This window comes from Peromyscus maniculatus, chromosome 9 (genome assembly GCF_049852395.1).
Source record: "Peromyscus maniculatus bairdii isolate BWxNUB_F1_BW_parent chromosome 9, HU_Pman_BW_mat_3.1, whole genome shotgun sequence".
NCBI classification, from domain to species: Eukaryota; Metazoa; Chordata; class Mammalia; order Rodentia; family Cricetidae; genus Peromyscus; species Peromyscus maniculatus.
This window is the reverse complement of record NC_134860.1, coordinates 5,497,359-5,519,457: the sequence shown is the minus strand read 5'-3', so window position 1 is coordinate 5,519,457 and position 22,099 is coordinate 5,497,359. Positions and strand designations below refer to the sequence as shown.

The 22,099-nt window shown below is 43.7% G+C and overlaps 1 protein-coding gene across 10 annotated transcripts in view; it reads left to right on the top strand.

The window, feature by feature from the left end:
* Positions 1-293: 293 nt before the first annotated feature.
* Positions 294-22,099, top strand: part of Mettl6 (methyltransferase 6, tRNA N3-cytidine) — a 53,213-nt gene continuing 31,407 nt past the window's right edge. For 2 of the 10 annotated variants that reach the window (XM_076544232.1, XM_042284570.2), the window contains exons 1-4: positions 294-518; positions 1,960-2,094; positions 5,472-5,642; positions 13,986-14,127. In XM_076544232.1, coding sequence (XP_076400347.1) covers positions 294-518; positions 1,960-2,094; positions 5,472-5,642; positions 13,986-14,127 — 673 coding nt within the window. Of the gene's footprint in view, positions 519-1,959; positions 2,095-5,471; positions 5,643-6,009; positions 12,058-13,985; positions 14,128-16,921; positions 17,564-18,202; positions 19,238-22,099 lie in introns of those variants that run through there. The other 8 variants (XM_076544234.1, XM_042284568.2, XM_076544231.1 and 5 more) reach the window with 7 other exon arrangements.

Below are 22,099 nucleotides of genomic sequence, written 5' to 3'. Positions count from 1 at the left end.
ATACGCTCAAGGGACAGCCTGGGCTACTTCCATACGGGATTCAAGGGCAACTTTACATAACTAGATCCTGGCTAACAGAAAAGCAGGATGGGGAGGGGAGCGGGCAGGCTATTACAGAATCACTAACCAGAATCTCCTTTTCCTAAGTAGCATCGTTGGCTGCGGAAGCTTGAAAATCACCTGGGGAAAATGCACCAGAGAAAATCCAGTGTCTGCAGGGTCAGCACGGATTGTTCAGCTGGTCAAAGACCAGAGAATCTTTAGCAGCGTGGAATGTGTTACCAGCAACTGCAATGGCTTCTTTCCAAAGGAAAGGACTGCAAGCAAGGGTGCTTAGCTCCGAAGAGACGGAGAAACTGCAGAGAGACCAAGCTCTGGTGCCTGATTTTAAACAGCAAAAACTGGAAAAAGAGGCTCAGAAGAACTGGGACCTTTTCTACAAAAGAAACAGTACCAATTTTTTCAAGGACAGACACTGGACCACCAGAGAGTTTGAGGAGCTCAGATCCTGTAGGGAGGTAGGCTGGGGTTTCTTCAGGCCTTGAGCTGTCTTTGTTTGCATTGTGTAGAAGAGAGGCCCTTTATTACATGTCAAGTGTGCTCCCAGCTGTGAACCTTGGGTGTCATTTCTCAGGAGCTGTCTACCTTGTTTTTTGTTTGCTTGGTTGGTTGGTTGGGTTTTTGGGGTGTTTTTTTTTTTTTTTTAGTTTTTCGAGACAGGGTTTCTCTGTGTAGTTTTGGTGCCTGTCCTGGAACTCACTCTGTAGCCCAGGCTGGCCTCCAACTTACAGAGATCCGCCTGGCTCTGCCTCCCGAGTGCTGGGATTAAAGGCGTGAGCCGCCACCGCCCGGCCCACCTTGTTTTTTGAAACAGGGTCTCTCACTGGGACCTGGACACACAGGTTAGCTTGGGCTAGATGGCAGTACACCCCAGGGAGCCTTCTTAGCACAGAGATCCAAGCACACTTCACCAAGACAGCTTTTTATATGAGTGCCAGGGCTTGAACTCAGGCCCTTGTAGTTGTATAACAGGCACTTTACCGACTGAACTAAGAAAAAATTATGAAGCCTGTCAAAATGTACCTAAGGAGAGTTCTGTTTGGTTTCAAGTAATTTTAGCAATTTCTGGGCTGTTTAATAGGAAAGAACTTTTAAGATTTTCTTTTTAGATTTATTTATTTTGTTATCTTATGTGTATGAGTGTTTTGCCTGCATGTATGTCTGCACCACATGCATGTCTGTTGCCTGTGGAGGTCAGAAGAGGGCACCAGATCCACTGGAACTGGAATTACAGACAGTTTGTAAGTTGCCATGTGGATGCAGGCAATCGAACCTGGGTCCTCTGGAAGAACAGCACGGCTCTTAACCACAGAGCCATCTCTCTAGCCCCTTAATGTTGTTTTCTACTTACTTAAAGCTAATCTGAAAGTTACAAATATTAAATATTCAGAGTAAACTTTAGTGATAGATTGAAGCTACATATATATATATATATATATATATATATATATATATATATAATTTATATATTCATAATAGTAGTAGTTAATGAACTATTCACTATAACCCTTTTCTATGAATTTTACATATGTTCTCCTACTTAGGCTTCATAGCAACTCTATGAAGTCATTTTCAGGAAAAATGGAGGCATAGAGCTGTAGAAATGAGTTGCCCAAGGATAGAATACAGGGGCAAAAGGAGTTGGGATTTGAGGCAGGAGGTTAGCCCCAGAGTGTCTGCACTGTACTAATGGCTGGTTTATTTTTTTGCTGATGTTCTTAATACTAAACTGCCCAGTGTTGGGTAATTATAAATGAGGTACCAGTGTTAGCTTTTCCTTACTAGTTCTGAGCTTCATGAGGTTAGAGATGTTGTCTCTTGCATGCTAAACCTTTTAGCTTGGTGTGTTTCTTCATTATGCAAAATTAATGTACTATAACTTGTGTTCTCATTCCTTAGTATGAAGGTCAAAAATTGACTTTGTTGGAAGCTGGATGTGGGGTTGGGAACTGTTTGTTCCCACTTTTAGAAGAAGATTTGAATATCTTTGCCTATGCCTGTGATTTTTCCCCAAGGGCAGTTGACTACGTTAAGGTTGGTGCACCATATTCTGCTCTTTCTGATTCCTCAGACCATTTGTCTAATTCCAGTCCTCGTCTAGGAGCTTACCTGCTGTGGTCACCATGTATGTCATATGTCATTTTCTTTTGAATGTACATATGAAAACATTTTGATTCAAAGCAAAGCAAGAAGAATACAGAACAGTGCCCCTGTGCTTCATTCATATCATTTGCTCTATAGGTTTGTTTCCGATAGTTTGCATTATAAATCAGGGTCATGTGACCAGTGTTGTGCATATGCTTCTCAAAACTCACATGCACAATCCTCTGTGATGACTAGTGGGGGGAATAAAATCCCTTAGAAGAGCCGGGCGGTGGTGGCGCACGCCTTTAATCCCAGCACTCGGGAGGCAGAGCCAGGCGGATCTCTGTGAGTTCGAGGCCAGCCTGGGCTACCAAGTGAGTTCCAGGAAAGGCGCAAAGCTACGCAGAGAAACCCTGTCTCGAAAAAACCAAAAAAAAAAAAAAAAAAAAAAAAAAATCCCTTAGAAGAAGAGTGTGAAAATTTCATAGATAATACTACTTTCCTTTCAAAAGATTATGCCAGTAGATGTGTATATATTTTTTGAGGGGGAGGGATGGTGGTTTCGAGACTGAGTTTCTCTGTGTAGCTCTGACTGTCCTGGAACTCACTCTGTAGACCAGGCTGACCTTAAACTCAGAGGTCCTCCTGCCTCTGATGAAATTAAAGGTGTGCACCACCACTGCCCGGCTGCCAATTTATAATATTACCAGTAATTTAAAGGCACTCTTTCCTGTTTCCTCAATATTTTTTTGTTTGTTTGTTTTTTTGTTTTTCGAGACAGGGTTTCTCTGTGTAGCTTTGCGCCTTTCCTGGAACTCACTTGGTAGCCCAGGCTGGCCTTGAACTCACAGAGATCCACCTGGCTCTGCCTCCCGAGTGCTGGGATTAAAGGCATGCGCCACCACTGCCCGGCTTCCTCAATATTTTTTATTTCTGCCAATCTTTGAGGAAAAAAAGTCTCTGGTTTTTTTTTTTTTTATGTTTCTCATTACCAGAGATATTGCAGACTGAAATGCATAAATACACATACATTTTCTTCTGCCATGAGCTCCTTTCTTCTGCATGTGTTTATTGAGAGCTTGCTGTATTCCAGTTGCTGTCCAAAGCACTGGGGGTAAGCAGTGAGCAAGAGGCAAGTTCCCACCTGTGCAGAACTTACATCACAGTAAGAAGTATCTGTTCATAACTGTTGCCTGTTTTTCTGTTGACTTGTCATTTCTTACTTTTAGAATATATAGAATGTTATGATACATATATTGCAAGCATCTCTTTTTTTGCCCATTCAACATTATTAATGGTAGGTAGCCTTTTCCTAACACAGGATTTAATTATGTCTTTTTTTTTTTTTTTTTTTTTTATATAGCCCAGGCCGAGGCAGGTGAAACTGTTGATCCTCCTGCCATAGCCTCCCAAGTGCTGGGATTACAAGTGTGTGCCACCATATTTGGCATATCAAATCTATTTATTACCTTTTGCTTTTTGAGGTAATAAGGTTTTATGTGTAAGAATTCTTTACTCCTGCCATTTAGATAATTGTTTATTGTTTTGTTATGTTTTTTAATCTGGAAAAAAATCTGATCATACTTCAGTTAATTTCTTGAGTTCTTATTCTTTCTTCTTCCTCTAGGGAATCCAGTTACAAGTACTTTATGCCATTGGCTGCTCCCACTATACACTTACAAACACACACACACATACACACACACATACACACTATTAACTGTGGGGTTCCCTCTTTTAATTTTGTTTTCATTTTTAATTCATATTATTTCTATTGTCTTGTCATCAAGCTCACTGTTTCTAAGAGAGATATTCCTCCAATAAACTTATTTGAAAAATGGTTTATTTCTGTTATGAATTTATTTTGTAATTTTTTTATTTTTTTTATTTTGGGCACTTAAATTTTAGTCTTTATAATTTCCATCCCTCACATTACCTATCTTACTTTTCATGTTATCTGTCTTTAACATTTTAATGTTTATAACATTTTAATGTTCTTTTAGATTTTTTAAGATCTATTTTTATATTAAATTATGTGTAGTGTGTATATTTTTGCATGTGGGTATGTGCAAGGTGTGTCAGATCCCCTGTAGCTGGAGTTATTGGTAGTTATGATCTGCCATTGTGGTTAGTGGGAGTTGAATCAGGGTCCTCTGGAAGACAGCATGCGTTCTTTACTGCTGAGCCACCTCTCCAGCCTGTGGATTGGCCTCTGAGGGCACCTGTATGCACATGTACATACATAAACATAAATAAAATGAATCTTTTTTTAATACTAAATATTCCCACCCAGTAGCCTTGTATATTAATTTATTGAGGTCCCTGTTTACACAATTAAAAAAAGCTTATTCTCCTCCTCTCTAATACTCATACTGGAGCCTATCAACCAACCAAAATGCTCCAGGAGTACACTTGTTAGAAAGAAAGGTAGATTAGGATCTTGAATCTTTTATCTCTGGAGAAATCTGCCACATAAGAACTCTGGGGGCATCCCAGTAGGGTGAAGTGGAAGAACTTCTCCTAGAGTCTGGGCTCATCAGGGATAACCAAAGGAGGGTTAGGAAGCAGCTGCTGACTTTGTGTTATCCTTTAGGAGGAACAGGCCTCTGAAATGCTTGGTTTTAAATAAGTGGTAGACTATATTCTGCCCTCAGTTAAAAAGAGTTTGCTGAAATGCTGCCTTGCTCCCTGTAGCAGTGTTGAATATTACTTCCCCAGTAACAAATGACCATTCTGTGTTGTAGAAAGTTATTTTAAGGTGTGTTACTTTTGTTTATGTTGCAGTTGTTTAACTCTGTGAAGCTGTGTTACTGTGTTTGTCTAAAACACCTGATGATCTAATAAAGAACTGAACAGCCAATAGCAAGGCAGGAGAAAGGATAGACGGGGCTGGCAGGCAGAGAGAATGTATAGAGGGAGAAAACTGGGAGGAGAGAGCTAGGAGCCAGAGAAGGAGGAGGACATCAGGGGCCAGCCACCCAGCCACACAGCAAGCCATGGAGGAAGAGTAAGATTTACAGAGTAAGAGAATAGGAAAAGCCCAGAGGCAAAAGGTAGATGGATAATTTAATTTAAGTTAAAGAAAGCTGGCAAGAAACAAGCCATGCTAAGGTTGGGCATTTATATTAAGAATTAAGAATAAGCCTGTGTGTGATTTATTTGGAGCTGGGTGGCAGCCCCCCTAAAGATAAAAAGAGCAAAAAAACAATTATATGTAGCAGTAAACAAGTAGAGACGGGATCTTTCTTCAGTGCTACATGTTCATACATGTATCAGCAGGATGGTTAATTCAAATCCTAAGTTCTTTCTGGTTTTCCCCTTTCTAGCAAAATCCTTTATATAACACAGAGAGATGCAAAGTATTCCAGTGTGACCTCACTAAAGATGACCTCCTTGACCATATCCCACCAGAGTCTGTGGATGCTGTCACATTGATCTTTGTGCTCTCAGCTGTTCACCCTGAGAAGATGCACCTTGTCTTACTAAATGTGTACAAGGTTAGTGATTTGGCCAGCTAGGCAGTGGTGGTGCACGCCTTTAATCCCAGCACCCGGGAGGTAGAGCCGGGTGGATCTCTGTGAGTTCAAGGCCAGCCTGGTCTACAGAGTGAGATCCAGGACAGGCACCAAAACTACACAGAGAAACCCTGTCTCAGAAAAATAAAAATAGAAAGAAAAAAAAAAAAGGTTAGTGATTTGATGTCTGTACTTGAGGGTTGGCCCCTCAGGCTCCCTTGCCTCCTCCTCTGTAAGGCTTGTGTACTGCAGTCCAGCATCTTCCCATTTTCAATGGGTAGACTGTGGCCAGTATAGGAGGAGGGATTCACTGGCATAAAGCAGCCACATTAGCTCTGGGTTTGTGCAGTGCCATGGCTGCACTTCAGAACATAGCCAGCCCCAGAGCAAGGAAGATGTTGCAGTTACTTGGGATCCATAAGGTGAGGGGACATGTGACTAGTGGAGAAGACAGTCAAAGGCCTAGATTCTAAGCTGGGTTCCTTTACCTCCAAGCCTGTTTCTATACCTGAAAAATGTTGGGATAATGCTTCTGAAATGGAAGCAGTTGAGGAAGATTGAGAAGATGTATGATGTGTGCCAGGCACAGTGCTTGCACTCTGCTAAGTGTCCTCGAAGCCAGCTGTTGTTACATTTCTACTACCATCAATGTTCTTGTTAGGACGGCAGGACCTGAACTGCTATGGCCACCAGAACGCTGCTATAGCATGCCTATAATCCTAGTACCTGAGACTCAGGTAGGAGGATTGCCATGAGTTCAAGGCCAGCCTCACCTACATTGTGAGTTCAAGATCAGCTTGAGCTATAGACTGAAAACAAGCCAGTATGCTGGCTTATACCTTCAGCCTCAGGAAGATCAAGATTTCAAGATTGTTCTCATGTATAGAGCAAATTTGAAGCTAGCCTGGGTTATTTTACACTATGTCTCTAAAAAAAGAAGAACTAAAAAAGCTTCACCTGTTAAGTCACATGATTCAAGACAAGCTGTAGCACCTATCTCTGAGCCTCAGTTTCCTCTTAGTGCTAAAGCTGAGAATATAAGTGAGTGATATCACTGCTTTGGAGAACCTCAGTGGGAGTATTCATGTAGATACTGTAGTCACCGTATCAGTTAACTCTTAAGAGTCAATGAAATCAGTCGTTTAAAATGGTAAATTCTAGCCAGGTGGTGGTGGCGCACACCTTTAATCCCAGCACTCGGGAGGCAGAGGCAGGCGGATCTCTGAGTTCGAGGCCAGCCTGGACTACAGAGGGAGTTCCAGGAAAGGCGCAAAACTACACAGAGAAACCCTGTCTCAAAAAAATAAAATAAAATAAAATGGTAATTCTGATAGGCATGGTGGCACATGCTTGTGTTTTCAGCACTCAGGAGGCTAAGGCAGGAGGATTCTCCATTTGAAGCCAGCCTGAGCTATGTGGTAAGACAAAACACACATGTACATGCACACAAAGGAATCTTCTCAAGCATTTTAACCTAAAAGCCTGAGCACTTATTATTTTTTTTTAATCACTCTCAATAGTCATTGGTTTGAGTAGAAGACTTAGATATCTTACATTAATTCACACAGTAGGGCTTTAAAAGGGGAGTGAGGGGCTTGGGGGCATATCTCAGCCCTTACTGGGCATGTGAGAGGCCCTGCTTCAAACACTGATTTTTTTTTTTTTATTTGTTTTGGTTTTTCGAGACAGGGTTTCTTGTGTAGCTTTGCACCTTTCCTGGATCTTGCTCTGTAGACCAGGCTGACATTGAATTCACAAAGATCTGTCTGCCTCTGCCTCGGGAGTGCTGGGATTAAAGGCGTGCGTTACCACCGCCCAGCCTTCAAACACTGAATTTTTTAAAAGGTAGAATAGGAATTTAAAAACAATTAGAAAATAAACTGAGGGCAGATTATATTTTGACCCAGACTTTCATGGCAGAGGCTCACACCTAACTAAAAGCAGCTTGATCAACATTTATATATCGAGGCTTTTCAAATTGTTCAACTTTATTTTAAAAAAAAAAATTTGTTTTTGAGCCAGGCAGTAGCAGTGCACACCTTTAATCCCAACACTCGAGAGGCAGAGCCATGTGGATCTCTGTGAGTTCAAGGCCAGCCTGGTCTACAGAGCGAGATCCAGGACAGGCACCAAAGCTACACAGAGAAACCTTGTCTCTAGAAAAGAAAAAAGGAAAAAAAATTGTTTTTTTCAAACAAGATCTTACAATATACCTCTTTCAGGCTGGAACTTCATACATGGACTAGGTTAGCCTCAAACTTTGAACAGTCCTCCTGCCTCTGCCTCCTGACTGGGAATTACATTCATGTGCCACCATGCTGATGAAATGTTGGACTTTATATAGAAATTTTAAGCTTCTTACTTGTGTTCATATGCCATTGTTACAGTCTCTCTTTTTTAAAATTAATTAATAAACTTGGGTCTTGCTCTGTACTCCAAGGAAGCCTCAATTTTCCTGCCTCAGCCTCCCGAGCACTAGGACTACAGGAGTTCAGCACAACACTTAGCGTTATATACTCTCTGGCTTTTCATTGTTGTCACACTGTAGCTCAGACTGACCAAAAACTTAAATTTGTGCTGCAGCTTTCAAGTGCTGCGATTACAGGCATGAACCTTCACCCAGCACTTTCTCTCTTTTAAGATTGTCTGTGTGAGAGGATGCTTTATGTGTGTGGATGCCCATGGAGGCCAGGGGAGGGTGTTAGATCCCCTGGAACTGGAGTTACAGATGATTGAGAGTAGCCTGATGAGTATGTTGAGAACTGAACTAAGGTCCAGAAAGACAGCAAATGCTAACTAAGCCCCACTCAGCACCTTAGTTAAAATATGTAAGTTAGTTGAAAATCCACAGGTATAAGTAAGTTTGAAAGAAAGATGAGTGATGCGTGTACAGCATGGAGGGTGGGGCAGTTAAGTACCAGAGTGTACAAACTGATTTTAGAGGATAGAGAGGGCAGCCAGCGAGTTGAAAATGATGCTGGATAAAAGAGTGTCACTTGGCAGTGTGTATTAATGCTTCAACCTTGTTTTGATTTTTATTTTATGTGTATTTTGCCTTTGTGTATATATGTGCACCGTGTGCATGCCTGGTGCCTAAGGAGGTCGGAAAAGGGGCATCAGGTCCCCTGGAACTAGAATTATGGGTGATTGTGAACCACCATGTGGGTGCTGGGAATTAAACCCAGGTCTTCTACAAGAGCAACCAGTGTTCCCACTGAGCCATCTCTCCAGCCCTTAACCCTAGTGTGGTGGTATTGTGTTCCCCAAAATATTGTGTACTCTAATAAATTTATCTGGGGTCAGAGAACAGACAGCCACTAAATACAAAGGCTAGAAAATGGTGGCACTCACACCTTTAATCCTAGCATTCCAGAGATAGAAATCCCTCTGGATCTCTGTGAGTTCAAGGCCACATTGGAAATAGCCAAGCATGGTGACACACACCTTTAATCCCAGAAAGCCAGCCTTTAATCCCAGAGAGTGGTGGTAGAAAGCAGAAAGATATATAAGGCGTGAGGACCAGAAACTAGAAGCATTTTGGCTGGTTAAGCATTCAGGCTTTTGAGCAGTAATTCAGCTGAGACCCATTCCGGATGAGGACTCAGAGGCCTCCAGTCTGAGGAGACAAGACCAGCTAAGGATCCGGCGAGGTGAGATAGCTGTGGCTTGTTCTGTCTCTCTGATCTACCAGCATTGACCCCAATAACTGGCCTCAGGTTTGATTTTATTAATAAGAACTTTTAAGATTCATGCTACACCCTAGTTTTAAATGTTATATGCAGGGAGATAAAGGTTTCAAAACATTGGAAAACTGTTAGGGAATTATTCTCCTCCAAAGTAGTATATTTTAAAATGTATACTTCTACCACACTGTAGGTGGGGGTTTCTGTCCCACAAGCCCACTCCCAAATAACCACTCAGAGACCTATTAATTATAAATGCTCAGCTGATAGCTTAGGCTTGTTACTAACAAGTTCTTTTAAATTAACTCATATTTCTTAACTACACTTTACCACATGGCAGTATGTTTTTTTAGCATAGCCTGCTTATCTCCGCTTTCTTTGCATCTGGCTGACGACTCTACCCTACTTCCTAGCATTCTCGAAGTCTGGCTCACCTGCCTAACCTCTTCCTGCATAGCTGTTGGCCAATTGGCTCTTTTATTAAACCAATGAATATAATACATATTCACAGTATGTAGGAGTTCAGCTCTGTCCTGTTGAAGGGTTCTTGCAGGGAGAAGAGAAGAATAAGGAAGTATTAGATAGGAATAGAATTAGATAGCCAGAGAGAAAGACAAGACATAGGATAGCTTTGGGAGGGCCGTGGGCATCCCCAGCTGCCTCAAGGTTTATTCTAATGGGCTTTTTATACACTGCCAAGGGGAGAAGCAAAAGGCCTCCCCTTTCAAGATCAAAGCACAGTATGCAGCCAAGTGTAGACCCTTCAAAACACCTGGTAACCACACCCCTACCCAAATCATCCTATTATGCAGCCCTGCTAGGTAAAGCAAACTCTGATTCTGACCTTGAGTAAGGGCTTACTAGGGAGCCTTTGTGGGCCCCTACAACAGTGTACAAAAGGATTATTCCACAGCACCACACTGGTTTATCTCTGCCTGTGAGTTTCACAAAGTTTTCTTTTGTTCCTCCTCAACTCCATTCTGTCCCTGGATATCTGAGCAGGTGAGAACCCAGAATATGCCCACAAATGGACATGGGACTTAAGCTAGACAGAAAAAAGGCACCAAAGTGAGAGTGAAGGATTACTAGAAATAGGTGATGAGAAAAAGAGAGAGCATGCTAAGAAAGACAGAAGGAGCAGAGAGTGGCTTGCCTGGCGTTGCGTGGGTGGGGTGCTCTACTTCGTGTTGCCAGAGCAGTAAGACTTCACTGTGGGAATAAAGTGGTTCCTAGACAGGTGGAGGAGAGAGAAGCCAAAGGGAGGCCAGCAAGATGGCTCAGTGAGTAAAAATGCTTGCCGCTGAGTCTGATGGCCTGAGTTCAGTCCCTGGAGGAGAAAACCAACCCTTACGCTGCCCTCCGACCCCATGCACACATTCACACACATGTAAGTAAGTGTGAGGGGGAATTGACATGACAAAGAGGCCAGCATAGGGGCTGAAGAGATGGCTCAACAAGTAAAGGGCTTGCCATCCATCATGAGGACCTCAGTTCGATTCCCAGAGCCCATGTAAAGCTGGTGGTGCTTGTCTGAAATCCCAGTACTCCTGTGGTGAGGTGGGAGCAGACACGGGAAAATGCTGGAAGGTTGAAGAGCAGCTAGCTTGGTGTGAACAGTGAGAGACCAGCTCCTGAGGTTGCCCTCTGATTCTCATACACATACCTACATTCAAGCACAGGAACATGTGCGTACACACGTGTACGTACACACACACACACACACACACACACACACACACACACACCAGCACAATTGGAAGGATAATCTACTTGTCTATTGAAATTAGCTAGGATTAAAAATAGACTAGCATTTAGAGTAAGGCAAGACGGAAGGTACCGTCCTTGAAGAGTGCCGCCAAGTAACCCTGGAATGAATAGGCAAGAGTAACGGGATAGTAAGTGATTTGACAGGGAAAGAGAGGAAGTATAGAGAGGAGGAAGGATGCACAGGACGTAGCAGGGATGACACTAAGCCCTGTGCATGATGGGAGAGAGCACAGCCTGGCTTGGAGGGAAAACTGGCCTCCATAGATACCAGGTTTATGTGAGAACAGAGCATGAAAGAAAGAAATGTTCCGAGGCAGATGGATCTCTGTGAGTTTGAGGCCAGTCTCTATAGTGAGATCAGGCCACCCATGGCTACATTGTAAAACCCTGCCTAAAATTGCAAAAAGAACTGTCCCGTGATACAAGAATATTTGTGATTTTCATTAGTTACCATCCAGATTCTTAATGTAGTACACAGCTTTCATAATTAAAGGAATGCAATGTTCCCATGAGAAGTCAAAATAAAGGTGTACCTTGATTTTTCCACTTGAAATTTACAGCCCTTTGAGCTCTTTGGGACCTGTGAACTCTAGATAAGGAATTTCTTTTGGTGGGTAGAGGCAGGAGGGGCGAGGAACCTATGGGCAGGTAATGGGTCATTGGTGGTCATCTAGCCTGTGGAGCAGCAGGTTCCACTCAGAGCTCACAGCCTACTTGTGTTGTCTGTACTTTCCACCCTCCTAAGCTGTAGTGCTCATGAGCTAAGGCCCCGATTTTAAGTATACCATTGGAGGCTTTTTCTTGTGCTTTTAGTGAGTATACCACCTCATACATGCTATAATGAGTATAGACACCGAATGCCTCCAGTATCTCTGAGCTCCATAATGCCCCCAACCCTCTCTTCACAGATCAGCCTCTTCTGAATTTTTTTTTTTTTTTTTTTTTTTGGTTTTTCGAGACAGGGTTTCTCTGTGTAGTTTTGGTGCCTGTCCTGGAGCCCACTTGGTAGCCCAGGCTGGCCTCGAACTCACAGAGATCCGCCTGGCTCTGCCTCCCGAGTGCTGGGATTAAAGGCGTGCGCCACCACCGCCCGGCTTGAACTTTTTATAGAAATAAATAGTATGTCACCTATATTTTAGGAGGTATGACATGTCACATTTGTAAAAAAAAAAAAAAATTTCTTGCGCTGTCCCAGGGCACAATTTCCTTTAGTGACAAATTCTATTTGAGTATGCCTCCTATTTTTCATCTCCATTAGAGATCTTTTTTCAGCCAAGCCACAATGACTTTCTAGCCCAGTCCCTGGTTACTCCCTCACTGCCATTATGGTGATTGGCTGCTTAATTTAAAATTGTGTGTTTTGTTGGGAAAGTACTAGAGAAAGAAGCCATCTTCAGGCTCTGCTGACATGACACCAGCCTAGGTGAAGCCCAGTGTGAACAGTCCAGGGCATAAGCTTCCTGCCATCGATCTCATTACTCTATGGTGCCAACACCAGACAGGCTTCTTAAGTCACAGAATTCAATTTGAAAAGCAACCAAGAAGTTGAATTCTCTCATTCCCTAAACAGAATGACGATCTGTGGGAGAACACTGGAGTTTGGGTCTCCTTTGTGCCACTCACTTGCCCTTACGATCTCAACAAGTAACTTACTACATTTATTCTGGGCCTTACTGAAAAGTGGGCAGAGTGATGGCTCACCAGCTGCTTTTGGGGCTCGTAGGCGGGACAATACATGACACAGGAATGTGTGCTGAACTACATAGTGCTGTGAGCAGAGAAGGCATTGGGCGACTCAGCGAATTGAGGGAAAGCTGGCATGTGAGCACAGATGCCCATCTGTCTCAGGGAGCGCCCTCCTCACTGCCTCACACAGCCTTTCCTTCCTTCTCAAATGAAGATTGAGTCACCTGCTAATGAAATTTCTCAACTGTTTTTCTTTGCACCATTGGTATGGTGACAAACACCTGTAATTGCAGCACCCAGGAAAGTAAGGCAGGATAATTTCTACAAGTTCAAGATCAGCCTGGGCTACAAAGCAATTAGTTACCAGGCCAGCCGAGGCTATATATATAACAAGACCCTATCTCAAAAAACACAGTGGGCTGGGGGAGGGTGTGACTATGCAAGTGTATCAGCACACGCTTTTCCAAAGGAGACAAAACCTGTCACAAAAGGTGGCGTGCTCTGTGCTCCGTGAGGTAGTGTGGTCTGTGGAACGCCTGCCTCTTGGGGTGTAGAGGAGATGGGTGCACACTGAAGCACAGGTAGAAGACAGGCTCTGAGGAAAGGATGGCTTTCCTTATTCTTCCCACGGTGTAGACTTCCTGATACAAAGAGCAGGTGGTCAGGCCAGAGCCCAGCCCCTGAGAGGAGGGGTCAGTGTTGGGACCCAGTAGGGAGTCTCACGGAGCCCTGCAGAGGTAATTGTCAAAAGCAGATACTGGAAACTCAGTCTAATGAAGGAGATGGCTCATGCCTTGTAGAAGGCAGAGTGTGTCTTATGTTATTACTTTTATGTGGGGTCTGAAACTGTACTGTGGTCCATTACATCCAAAAAATTACTTCTAAGGCACTTTATTTTTTATTTTTGTTTTTTTGAGACTGGGTCCCCTTGCTATGTAGCCAGGTACTCATTGTGTAGGCCAGTCTCAAACTCAGAATGATCCTCCTGCCTCAGCCTCGTGAGTACTGGGATTACAGGTGTGTACCACTATACCTAACATGTTTTAAAAGCAACTGATCATATTAAAAGTATCTTATATGCCTTCTTTCCTAACTGCCACAGGTCTGTTTTAATCTCTAACATCATTGGATTGTATTTTATTTGACTGAGCTCCTCTGTAGTTATGTGCAGCCTGCTTTACTTTTGTAGGTATTAAAACCAGGCAGAAGTGTCCTCTTCCGTGACTATGGGCTGCATGACCATGCCATGCTCAGGTTTAAAGCTGGAAGCAAACTTGGAGAAAATTTTTATGTCAGACAAGATGGAACCAGATCCTATTTTTTCACTGATGGTAAGAGGAATGGAGTATCTCCTTAGTGTTTCATTCTCTGTCTCTGCTCACTTGACTGTCATCGGTGGGGTCCTGCTTGGGCAGCTATGTGGCCATGCTAACTCAAGTCCCAAGTTCTTAGAGTGAGTCCTGATGCACACCACTTTCCCTCCCCGTACCTGCTGAGACATAGACCCAGCTCTGGCCTGTGGGAGCTTGAAGGCCTCTGCTGATGGTAGCTAGTGAGTGAGTCTGGGAGAGTAGACAGGCCTCAGACATGTCACATGGAGCTGAGCATGATGACTGAGGTTACTTTCCCAGACCAAAGGCAAAAATCCTTCTTGAATAAAAGTGATTGGATCTGTTTTCAAATAGACGAATTTGCTATCAAAGAATACTGAGAAGGTAGCTCAGTTGGTAGAGTGCTGACCTAGCATGGGTCAGATTCTGGGTTCAGTTGCCCGCACTGCATAAACTGGGATGGTCACCTACAAGTCTTAGCAATCCAGAGGCAGAAGCAGGACGATCAAGAGTTAAAAGTCCAGCTGGAGAAATGATTCAGCAGTTCAGAACACTTGTACTTGCTGAGAACTGGTTCTGTTCCCCACACCCACATGGTGGCTCAACCATGTAAGTCTAGTTCCTGGGGATGGGGATCCAACACCTGCTCTGACCCATGTGGGCACCAGGTGTGCACATGGTGCACATACTTCATGCAGACAAACACTCATACACAGAAAATAAACAGTAGTTCAAGGTCCTTCTCACCCTTAGCTAGTTCCTGGGCTACGTGAGACCTTGTCTCCATAAATGGTTGTAACTGAGAGGATGGCTGAGTAAAGTTTGCTGCAGCCCCCAGCACCCACGTGAAAAGCCAGGTGTGGAGGCATGTCCCTGTAATCCTGATGCTTGGAAGACAGAGAGAGTAGAAATCCCTAGAGCCTACTGGTCAGCTGGTTTTGTTGCAAATGCCAGGTTGGTGAGAAATCTTGTCTCAAAAAGTATGGTAGACAAGGACAGACAGGACTGTATAAGAGTGAACCTGTCTCAGCCAAAAAAAAAAAAAAAAAAAAAAAGACAAGGTGGAAGGCTGGAGAGATGGCTCAGTGGTTAAGGGCACTGTTAGCTCTTTCAGAGGACCTGGATTTGATCCTAGCAGCCATATAGCAGCTTACAAATGAGGTCTGTAACTTCATTTCCAGAGGCTCTTTGCATCTCTGTGGGCACCAGGCATGCATGTGATGCAAATACAGACAAAAGGTCCGTGAACATAAATAAAAACATACATTTTTTTTTTAAAGTGGAAAATACAGTAGAAGAAACATTGACCTCTAGCCTCTTTATATGTGTGTGTGTGTGTGTGTGTGTGTGTGTGTGTGTGTGTGTGCTATTGCACACAGATGCACATACACATGAACACATAATATATGGCACATCAAGATAATAATAGAAAATACTTGAAAAGGCCTTTTGGATCAGTAAATACCGAATATCCTTTCAATTTTTAAGTGTTTGAAACATTGGTTTTAGGTCTAACTAGTAATCTGGAGTAAAAGATCCTTTATCTTTTTCTAGCTCTGTGGGTTTGGAGGGGTTTGCTCATTTTGGAATGCTAAGGCTTGAACCCAGAGCTTCAGGCATGCTAGGTGAATGTTCTACCCTCAGCTGTATCCCTGGTTCTTTTACTTTTTGGTTTTAGGGTTAGGGTATTTGTTCGTTTGTTTTTAGGTTTTTTGATTTTTACTTTATATGTATATGTGTTGCCTGTATTGTGAGTGTGTGCATCATGCATGTGCCTGGGGTGTATGGAGGTCAGAAGAGGGTGTCATCCCCGGGCCTGAAGTCATGGATAGTTGTTAGCCACCACAGAAACCGAACCTGAGTCTTCCACAAGAACAACAGGCACTCTTAACTGCTGAACCATCTCTCTAGCTCCATATTTTTTAGTTTGTTTTTTTTTTTTAAATATCAGTCTGTAGCCCAGGCTGTCCTTAACCTCACAGCAGTTCTGTCTTTGCCTCATAGGCATATGCCACCCAACTTACATTTAATTTCTTAAAATACTGTTTTAGATATTAAACTAAAAAATGAGTGTTTACAGTCAAATATCTAGTGCCGGGTGAAAATGAAGACGACTCTAAGGTTTCTGACATGGCCACATCTGGATAAACCCATTAGAAGTCATCAGGAAGCCCCAGTGGTATCTGCACAGTGCTCCAGAGCACAGCCTGCCTGCGCAGTAACGCCCTGAGGAGGACTCCATGTGTGCTCTTGGTTCTACTCATTTACTCCATTTATCTGTGTGATGTTTTGCTGGGGTGAAGTTATCCCAGGAGATTCCCCCCAATTCTGGGCACAAATATCCTTCCTTTCTGTAAACAAGTTGAGTGTGTGCAGTCTTCTCCATAGCTGGCCTGGGCGATGTTTCTTTCCAGTCAGACTTTTGTATTTGCTGACACATGGACAAGCCAAGGTAGGTACACCTTTGTTGCTGCTTCAATTGGAGGGTTCTGCTCGGGTCTCAAGACCATGAGAAGTAGGAATGTGTTTGTCTTTAAAACAGGAAGAAAGCCTGGCCTGCTAGCACAGGCCTGTATACCCAGCACTGGGAAGCTGGGGCAGAAGCATTAAAAATCTCAGGCCAGCCAGAGATGTAAAGTACAATCTTGTCTCAAGAGGGGGGAAAATCAAAGAAGAAAAGTCTAAAAACAAATGGAAAAGTTTAGCATTGAGGTTTTTATTACAGAAAAAAACAAAACCTCTGTAGCCCATCTCAGTCCTCACCCCTCAGAGCTCACCACTGCTTGCCTCCTAGAATTCCTGGCGCAGCTCTTTGTGGACGCAGGTTACGAAGAAGTGGCGAATGAGTATGTGTTTCGAGAAACAGTGAATAAAAAGGAAGGCCTGTGTGTGCCACGAGTTTTCCTTCAGAGCAAGTTCCGGAAGCCTCCACGGGACCCAGACCCCACCCCTGACCTGCTTCACTTGGAAGAGAAGAGTTTTAAACTAACATAGATTTTTGTATTCTGAATTTTTAAAATTACATGTGTAATTTTTGTATTAAAAACTGTATTTTTTGTATTAAAAAGTGGGGACTAGGGAGATGGCTTAGCAGTTAAAGTGTTAGCTGTGCAAGCCTGACCACCCAAGTGTGACCCCAGGAATCTGTCTAGGAAAACAGAGATGGGTGCTGGAGAGATGGCTCAGTGGTGAAGAGCATTGGCTGCTCTTGCAGATCACCTGGGTTGATTGCCAGCACCCACATGGCAGCCTACAGCCATCTCTATGTGTGTGCACATAGAAAAACAAAAGTGTAAGTTGGTCCTGAAAGTCAGGTTCTGTGGTTTATCTGTGTCGTACAATTCTCTTTCCACAAAGGAAAGCAAGGAGCCAAGCGTGCAGATTCACAAAATTGGTGTGCAAATCAAGCATTTGATAATAAATACATTAAAGACAATTCTTTAGTCTTACCATTTATTAAAGAAAAGAGCAAATTTATATACTAATCAGGTGGGTATGCCTGTTTATTTTTATGTAAAAAATTAAATCTTGAGCAGGGTGTAGTGGCCATGCCTTTAATCCCAGAATCCAGGAGGCAGAGGCACGTGGATCTCTGAGTTCAAGGCCAGCATGGTCTACAAAGAAAGTTCCAGAACAGCCAGGGTTACAGAGAAACCCTGTCTTGACAACCCACACACACACACAAAAAAAAAGAAAAGAAAAGAAAAGAAAAAGAAGCAAAAGTCAGCAACTTACTGGTTTTTTTGTTTGGGGGGGTGTGAGTGTGATGTATATATGTGCATGCACGTGCGCTCTCGCACACACACGCAGGTATGGGTGTCATCCTCTTTCACTCTCTACCTTATATCCTGGAAACAGTCACTTGTTGAACCAAGAGCTTGTCATCTGGGTAGGCTGGCTAGTCACTGGGCTCTCAGGATCCACCAGTCTCCTCCTCCCAGTACTGGTGTTATAGGGTCATGTGGCCATGCCCAACTTTTTTACATGGATGCTGGAAATTTGACCTCAGGTCCTTATGCTTTCACCTTAAGCACTAGGCCCTTTAAATGGTAAATTTTTAAATTTTTGTTTCCAGATGTTTTGTCTGCAGGTATGCCTATACTACATTCATGCCTGGTTCCCATGGAAGCCAGGGGGTATCAGGTCCCCTGGAATGGAAGTTACAGGCTGTTGAGTCTTGAGCCACTGTATGGGTATTGGGAATCTAACCTATGTCCTCCGGAAAAGCAACCAGTGCTCTTAACCACTGAGCCATCTCTCTAGCCCCCTTTAACAGTAATTTTAAAAATTCTCACAGTACAATTTTATTTTATTTTACTGGTTTTTCAAGACAGGGTTTTTCGATGTAGTTTTTGGAGCCTGTCCTGGATCTCTCTATATAGATCAGACTGGCCTCGAACTCAGAGATCCGCCTGGTTCTGCCTCCTGAGTGCTGGGATTAAAGGTATGTGCCACCGCCTCCCGGCACAATTTTAAAGATATACTAATTTGATATTTACATGCTGAGGAGTGGTGGTAGGAAAATATTAAAAGTCTTTGCTTGGCATAATTAAACTGTTGTTTCTGGATGTCTTCATTTGGGTTGCTATTGCTATGATGAAACACCATGACCAAAAGCAAGTTGGGGAGGAAAGGGTTTATGCTTCTACATCCATAGTCTATCACTGAAGGAAGACAGGGCAGGAACCTGGAGGCAGGAGCTGATGCAGAGGCCATGGAGGGTGCTGCTTACTGGCTTGCTCAGCCTGCTTTCTTTTAGAACCCAGGAATGGCCCCACTCACAATGGACTGTGTTGTGGTTTCAATAGGTATTGCTCCGTCCCTCCCCCCAGTAGACTCGTATGTGTGAATCTTTGACTGTAGGGAGTGGCGCTATTAGGAGGTGTAGCCTTGGAGGAAGTGTATCACTGTAGGGGAGGGCTTTGAGATCTCAAGCTGTGCCCAGTGTGGAACACAGTCCACTTTTGCTTCCTGTGGATCAAGATGTAGAACTCTCAGCTCCTTCTCCAGCTCCATGTCTGCCTGCAAGCTACCATGCTTCCTACCATGATGATAATGAACTAAACCTCCCAACTGTAAACCAGCCCCAATTAAATGTTTTCCTTTATAAGAGTTGTCATAGTCATGATGTCTCTTCACAGCAATAGAAACCCTAAGGCAGGCTGGGCCCTCCCTCAATCACTAAGAAAATCCCCTACAGGCCTACCTACAGCACAGTTTAGAGACATTTATTCAATTGAAGTCGTCCCCGCCCCCCATGACTCTAGCCTCTGTCAAAGTGATATATATAAAATTAGCCCTCACACTGAGGACAGGAAACTATGGAGAGTTTGAAAACAAAGCAGTGCAGTTGGCAGTGTACAGTGGTCTTGGGCCTAAGCTGAAGTGTTTCAGGCAGTGGTGTTGGTGTGTGCCGGGACAGCATGCACTGGGCAAGGTGTACTTGTGTTCACAGCCCAGGCTACAGTGGCATCACACAGTGTGTCAGAGGGAAGCATTGCCTGAATGGCCTTGGAGCTGTTCTACCTTTGATTCTGAGTTAGCATTTGGTTGTTGCACATTTTGAAAGGTTGCATTTGTGACCCTCACATTTAGTTATCTGACATTGTATGGGATCAGGGCCCACAGTTTAAAATGCTGGGGCATAAAGACATTGTTGTCATTACTCATGGGAATTTTTTTTTTCTGGTGTCTCATATCTGCCGTTTTCTTCCTTTAAATCATTTATGTACTTCTTTAACACCAATGTTACTAAACACTGCTGAACTCTGCTGAACATCCTAGCATGGGTTTCTGCTTGATTCCCACCCACCCCCCTCTTGTGTGTGTGTGCATCTGTAACTCCATTTCCAGGGGAATCAACGCTTTCGTCTGGCTTTCTCTGGCACCAGCCATTCATATGCTGCACATACATATATGCAGACAAAACATTCATATACATTAATAAATCTAAGAACAATTTTTTTGTATTACTTTTGAGACAGGGTCTCACTATGTAGCCCTGGCTGGCCTGCAGTACACTATGTAGATCAGGCTGGCCTCTGCTGGGATTGAAAGCATGCACCACCATACCTAGCTGAGATATTTAGTATTTTGTTGTCATGCTAGGGATTGAACCCAGGCCCTCACATATGCTAGGCAAGTGCTCTACCATTGAGCTCATCCCTAATCCTTTAAAAAAAAAAAAAAAAAGTTTAAACACTAAAAGAAAACTCAGGTCCTCAAGCTTGGTAGTAAGTGCTTTTATCTGCTGCCATCTTGTCAGCCCTTTCTGCCTGATCATGGATGCCCTCTATAGTCAGCCAGTTGCCCTGAGAAGGGGAAGGGAAGGCCACCCACCCCACCCCTCATCTGCCCAGTGCAGTTTCTCCAGAAACACAGTTGATACCTGTTTGCTTCAAGTTGGAATTTTAACTGTGAAGGGGCATTGGAGTGTCCAGTTTTCTCCTGGGAAGCAGTGGCTAGAGAGGAATGCTGAGGCCCAGTGCTAATTTTATTGTGGACTATGGGGAACACCCTAAATTGGTCTGATGACCTGTCTCCTGGGCACTGTCATGCACGAATTTTACATTATGACACAGAATTGAAGTTCTTTCCATATGTGCATAAAAATTGGCCTTGCACGCCTTTCCCATGTTTGCTTGCAGAAAGTTGTCGGTGAGAACATCATCCTGAGCACGTGGCTCGCCTGCATGTGTAGCCAGCCCCAACCGTGTCTTGAAGAAGGGTAGTTCCCCTGGGGATGGGAATGGGCAATCTTCACTGTGGTTCTGCCCAGTCGGAATAAGTCCCCCAGTCCCGGAGAGAGGAGGGGCTGACTCAGCTCAGTCGGGCTTGCTGGCTGACCTGCAGGGCCATCTGTTCCAGCTGGGGAGGACCTTCCTCCCTGCTAGTCAGTCGCTCTATGGAGTCTCCCCTTTGGAGGCTCAGAAGTGGCCATTGCAAGTAAAAACACAACTGATGGGGTAGAGGATTGTGTCTTTTGCGGTGTTTTTTGTTTCGTTTTTTGTTTTTTCCCCATGAAATCGACTTGTAAAGGAGAAAGACCTACGAGAGATCGCGTGCGTCTCAGAGGAGGAGCAATTGTGGAGAGAGCCAAGAGAACCTGGAGTCTCAGTTCAGTCCCTAGCCTCCACCAAAAGCATCCCAAGCTGGCTTAGCCCAGGGTGCTGCTCAGGGCCTCTTCAGGAGATCCTTTCCCTCTACACCTAACCACTACCTCAGATTGGGTGGTTGAGCCCGGGGAAGACAGAATGAAGTGGGAAGTGGGGAAAGGGATGGTGTGATAGGAAAATTGACCTGGGAATTCTGGCCTCATTCCTTCACTTTTTGAACCTCAGACTAGATTCCCCATGTAAATGTAACCTCAAAGTATGAGGATTAAAGGAAAATTTTCTGATATGTGGCTGAGTAAACACTTCAGGTACACAGGCCTCATTGTTAACACATGTCATTGCTTAACCTGTATGCAAAGAGCAAGATCTTAGTCCAGGGATGTCACAGTAGACATACCTGTGTGACAAGCATCCAGCTGAAGAAATGGTTGGTCAGTATTCCAGAATCCCAAATGTTCCCTCTGGTCACTGATCACCTTCTGGTCACCCAGGGTAACTACCCTTCTGACTCCCCTACACCATAGTTTTCCCTTTCTGTTTGAAAATTCCCCCTAAAGGAATTTAAAGATGACTTATAAAGTAGGCAAGTTGGGAAGTAAAGAGATGGTTTGTGGTTAAGAGCACTTGCTACTTGGCAGGGGACCCAGGTTTGATCCTAGCACCCACATGATGTCTCCCAACCATCTGTAACGCCAGTCCCAGGGGACCCTACATCTTGTGGCCATTGCAGGAACCAGGCGCGCATGTGGTACACAGACAGACATACAACAAAACACCTATACACATAAAATACATTTTAAAAGTAGGCAGATTCTAAGTAAGGAAACAATGAAGGGGGGAAGCTAAGTTCAAGAGTA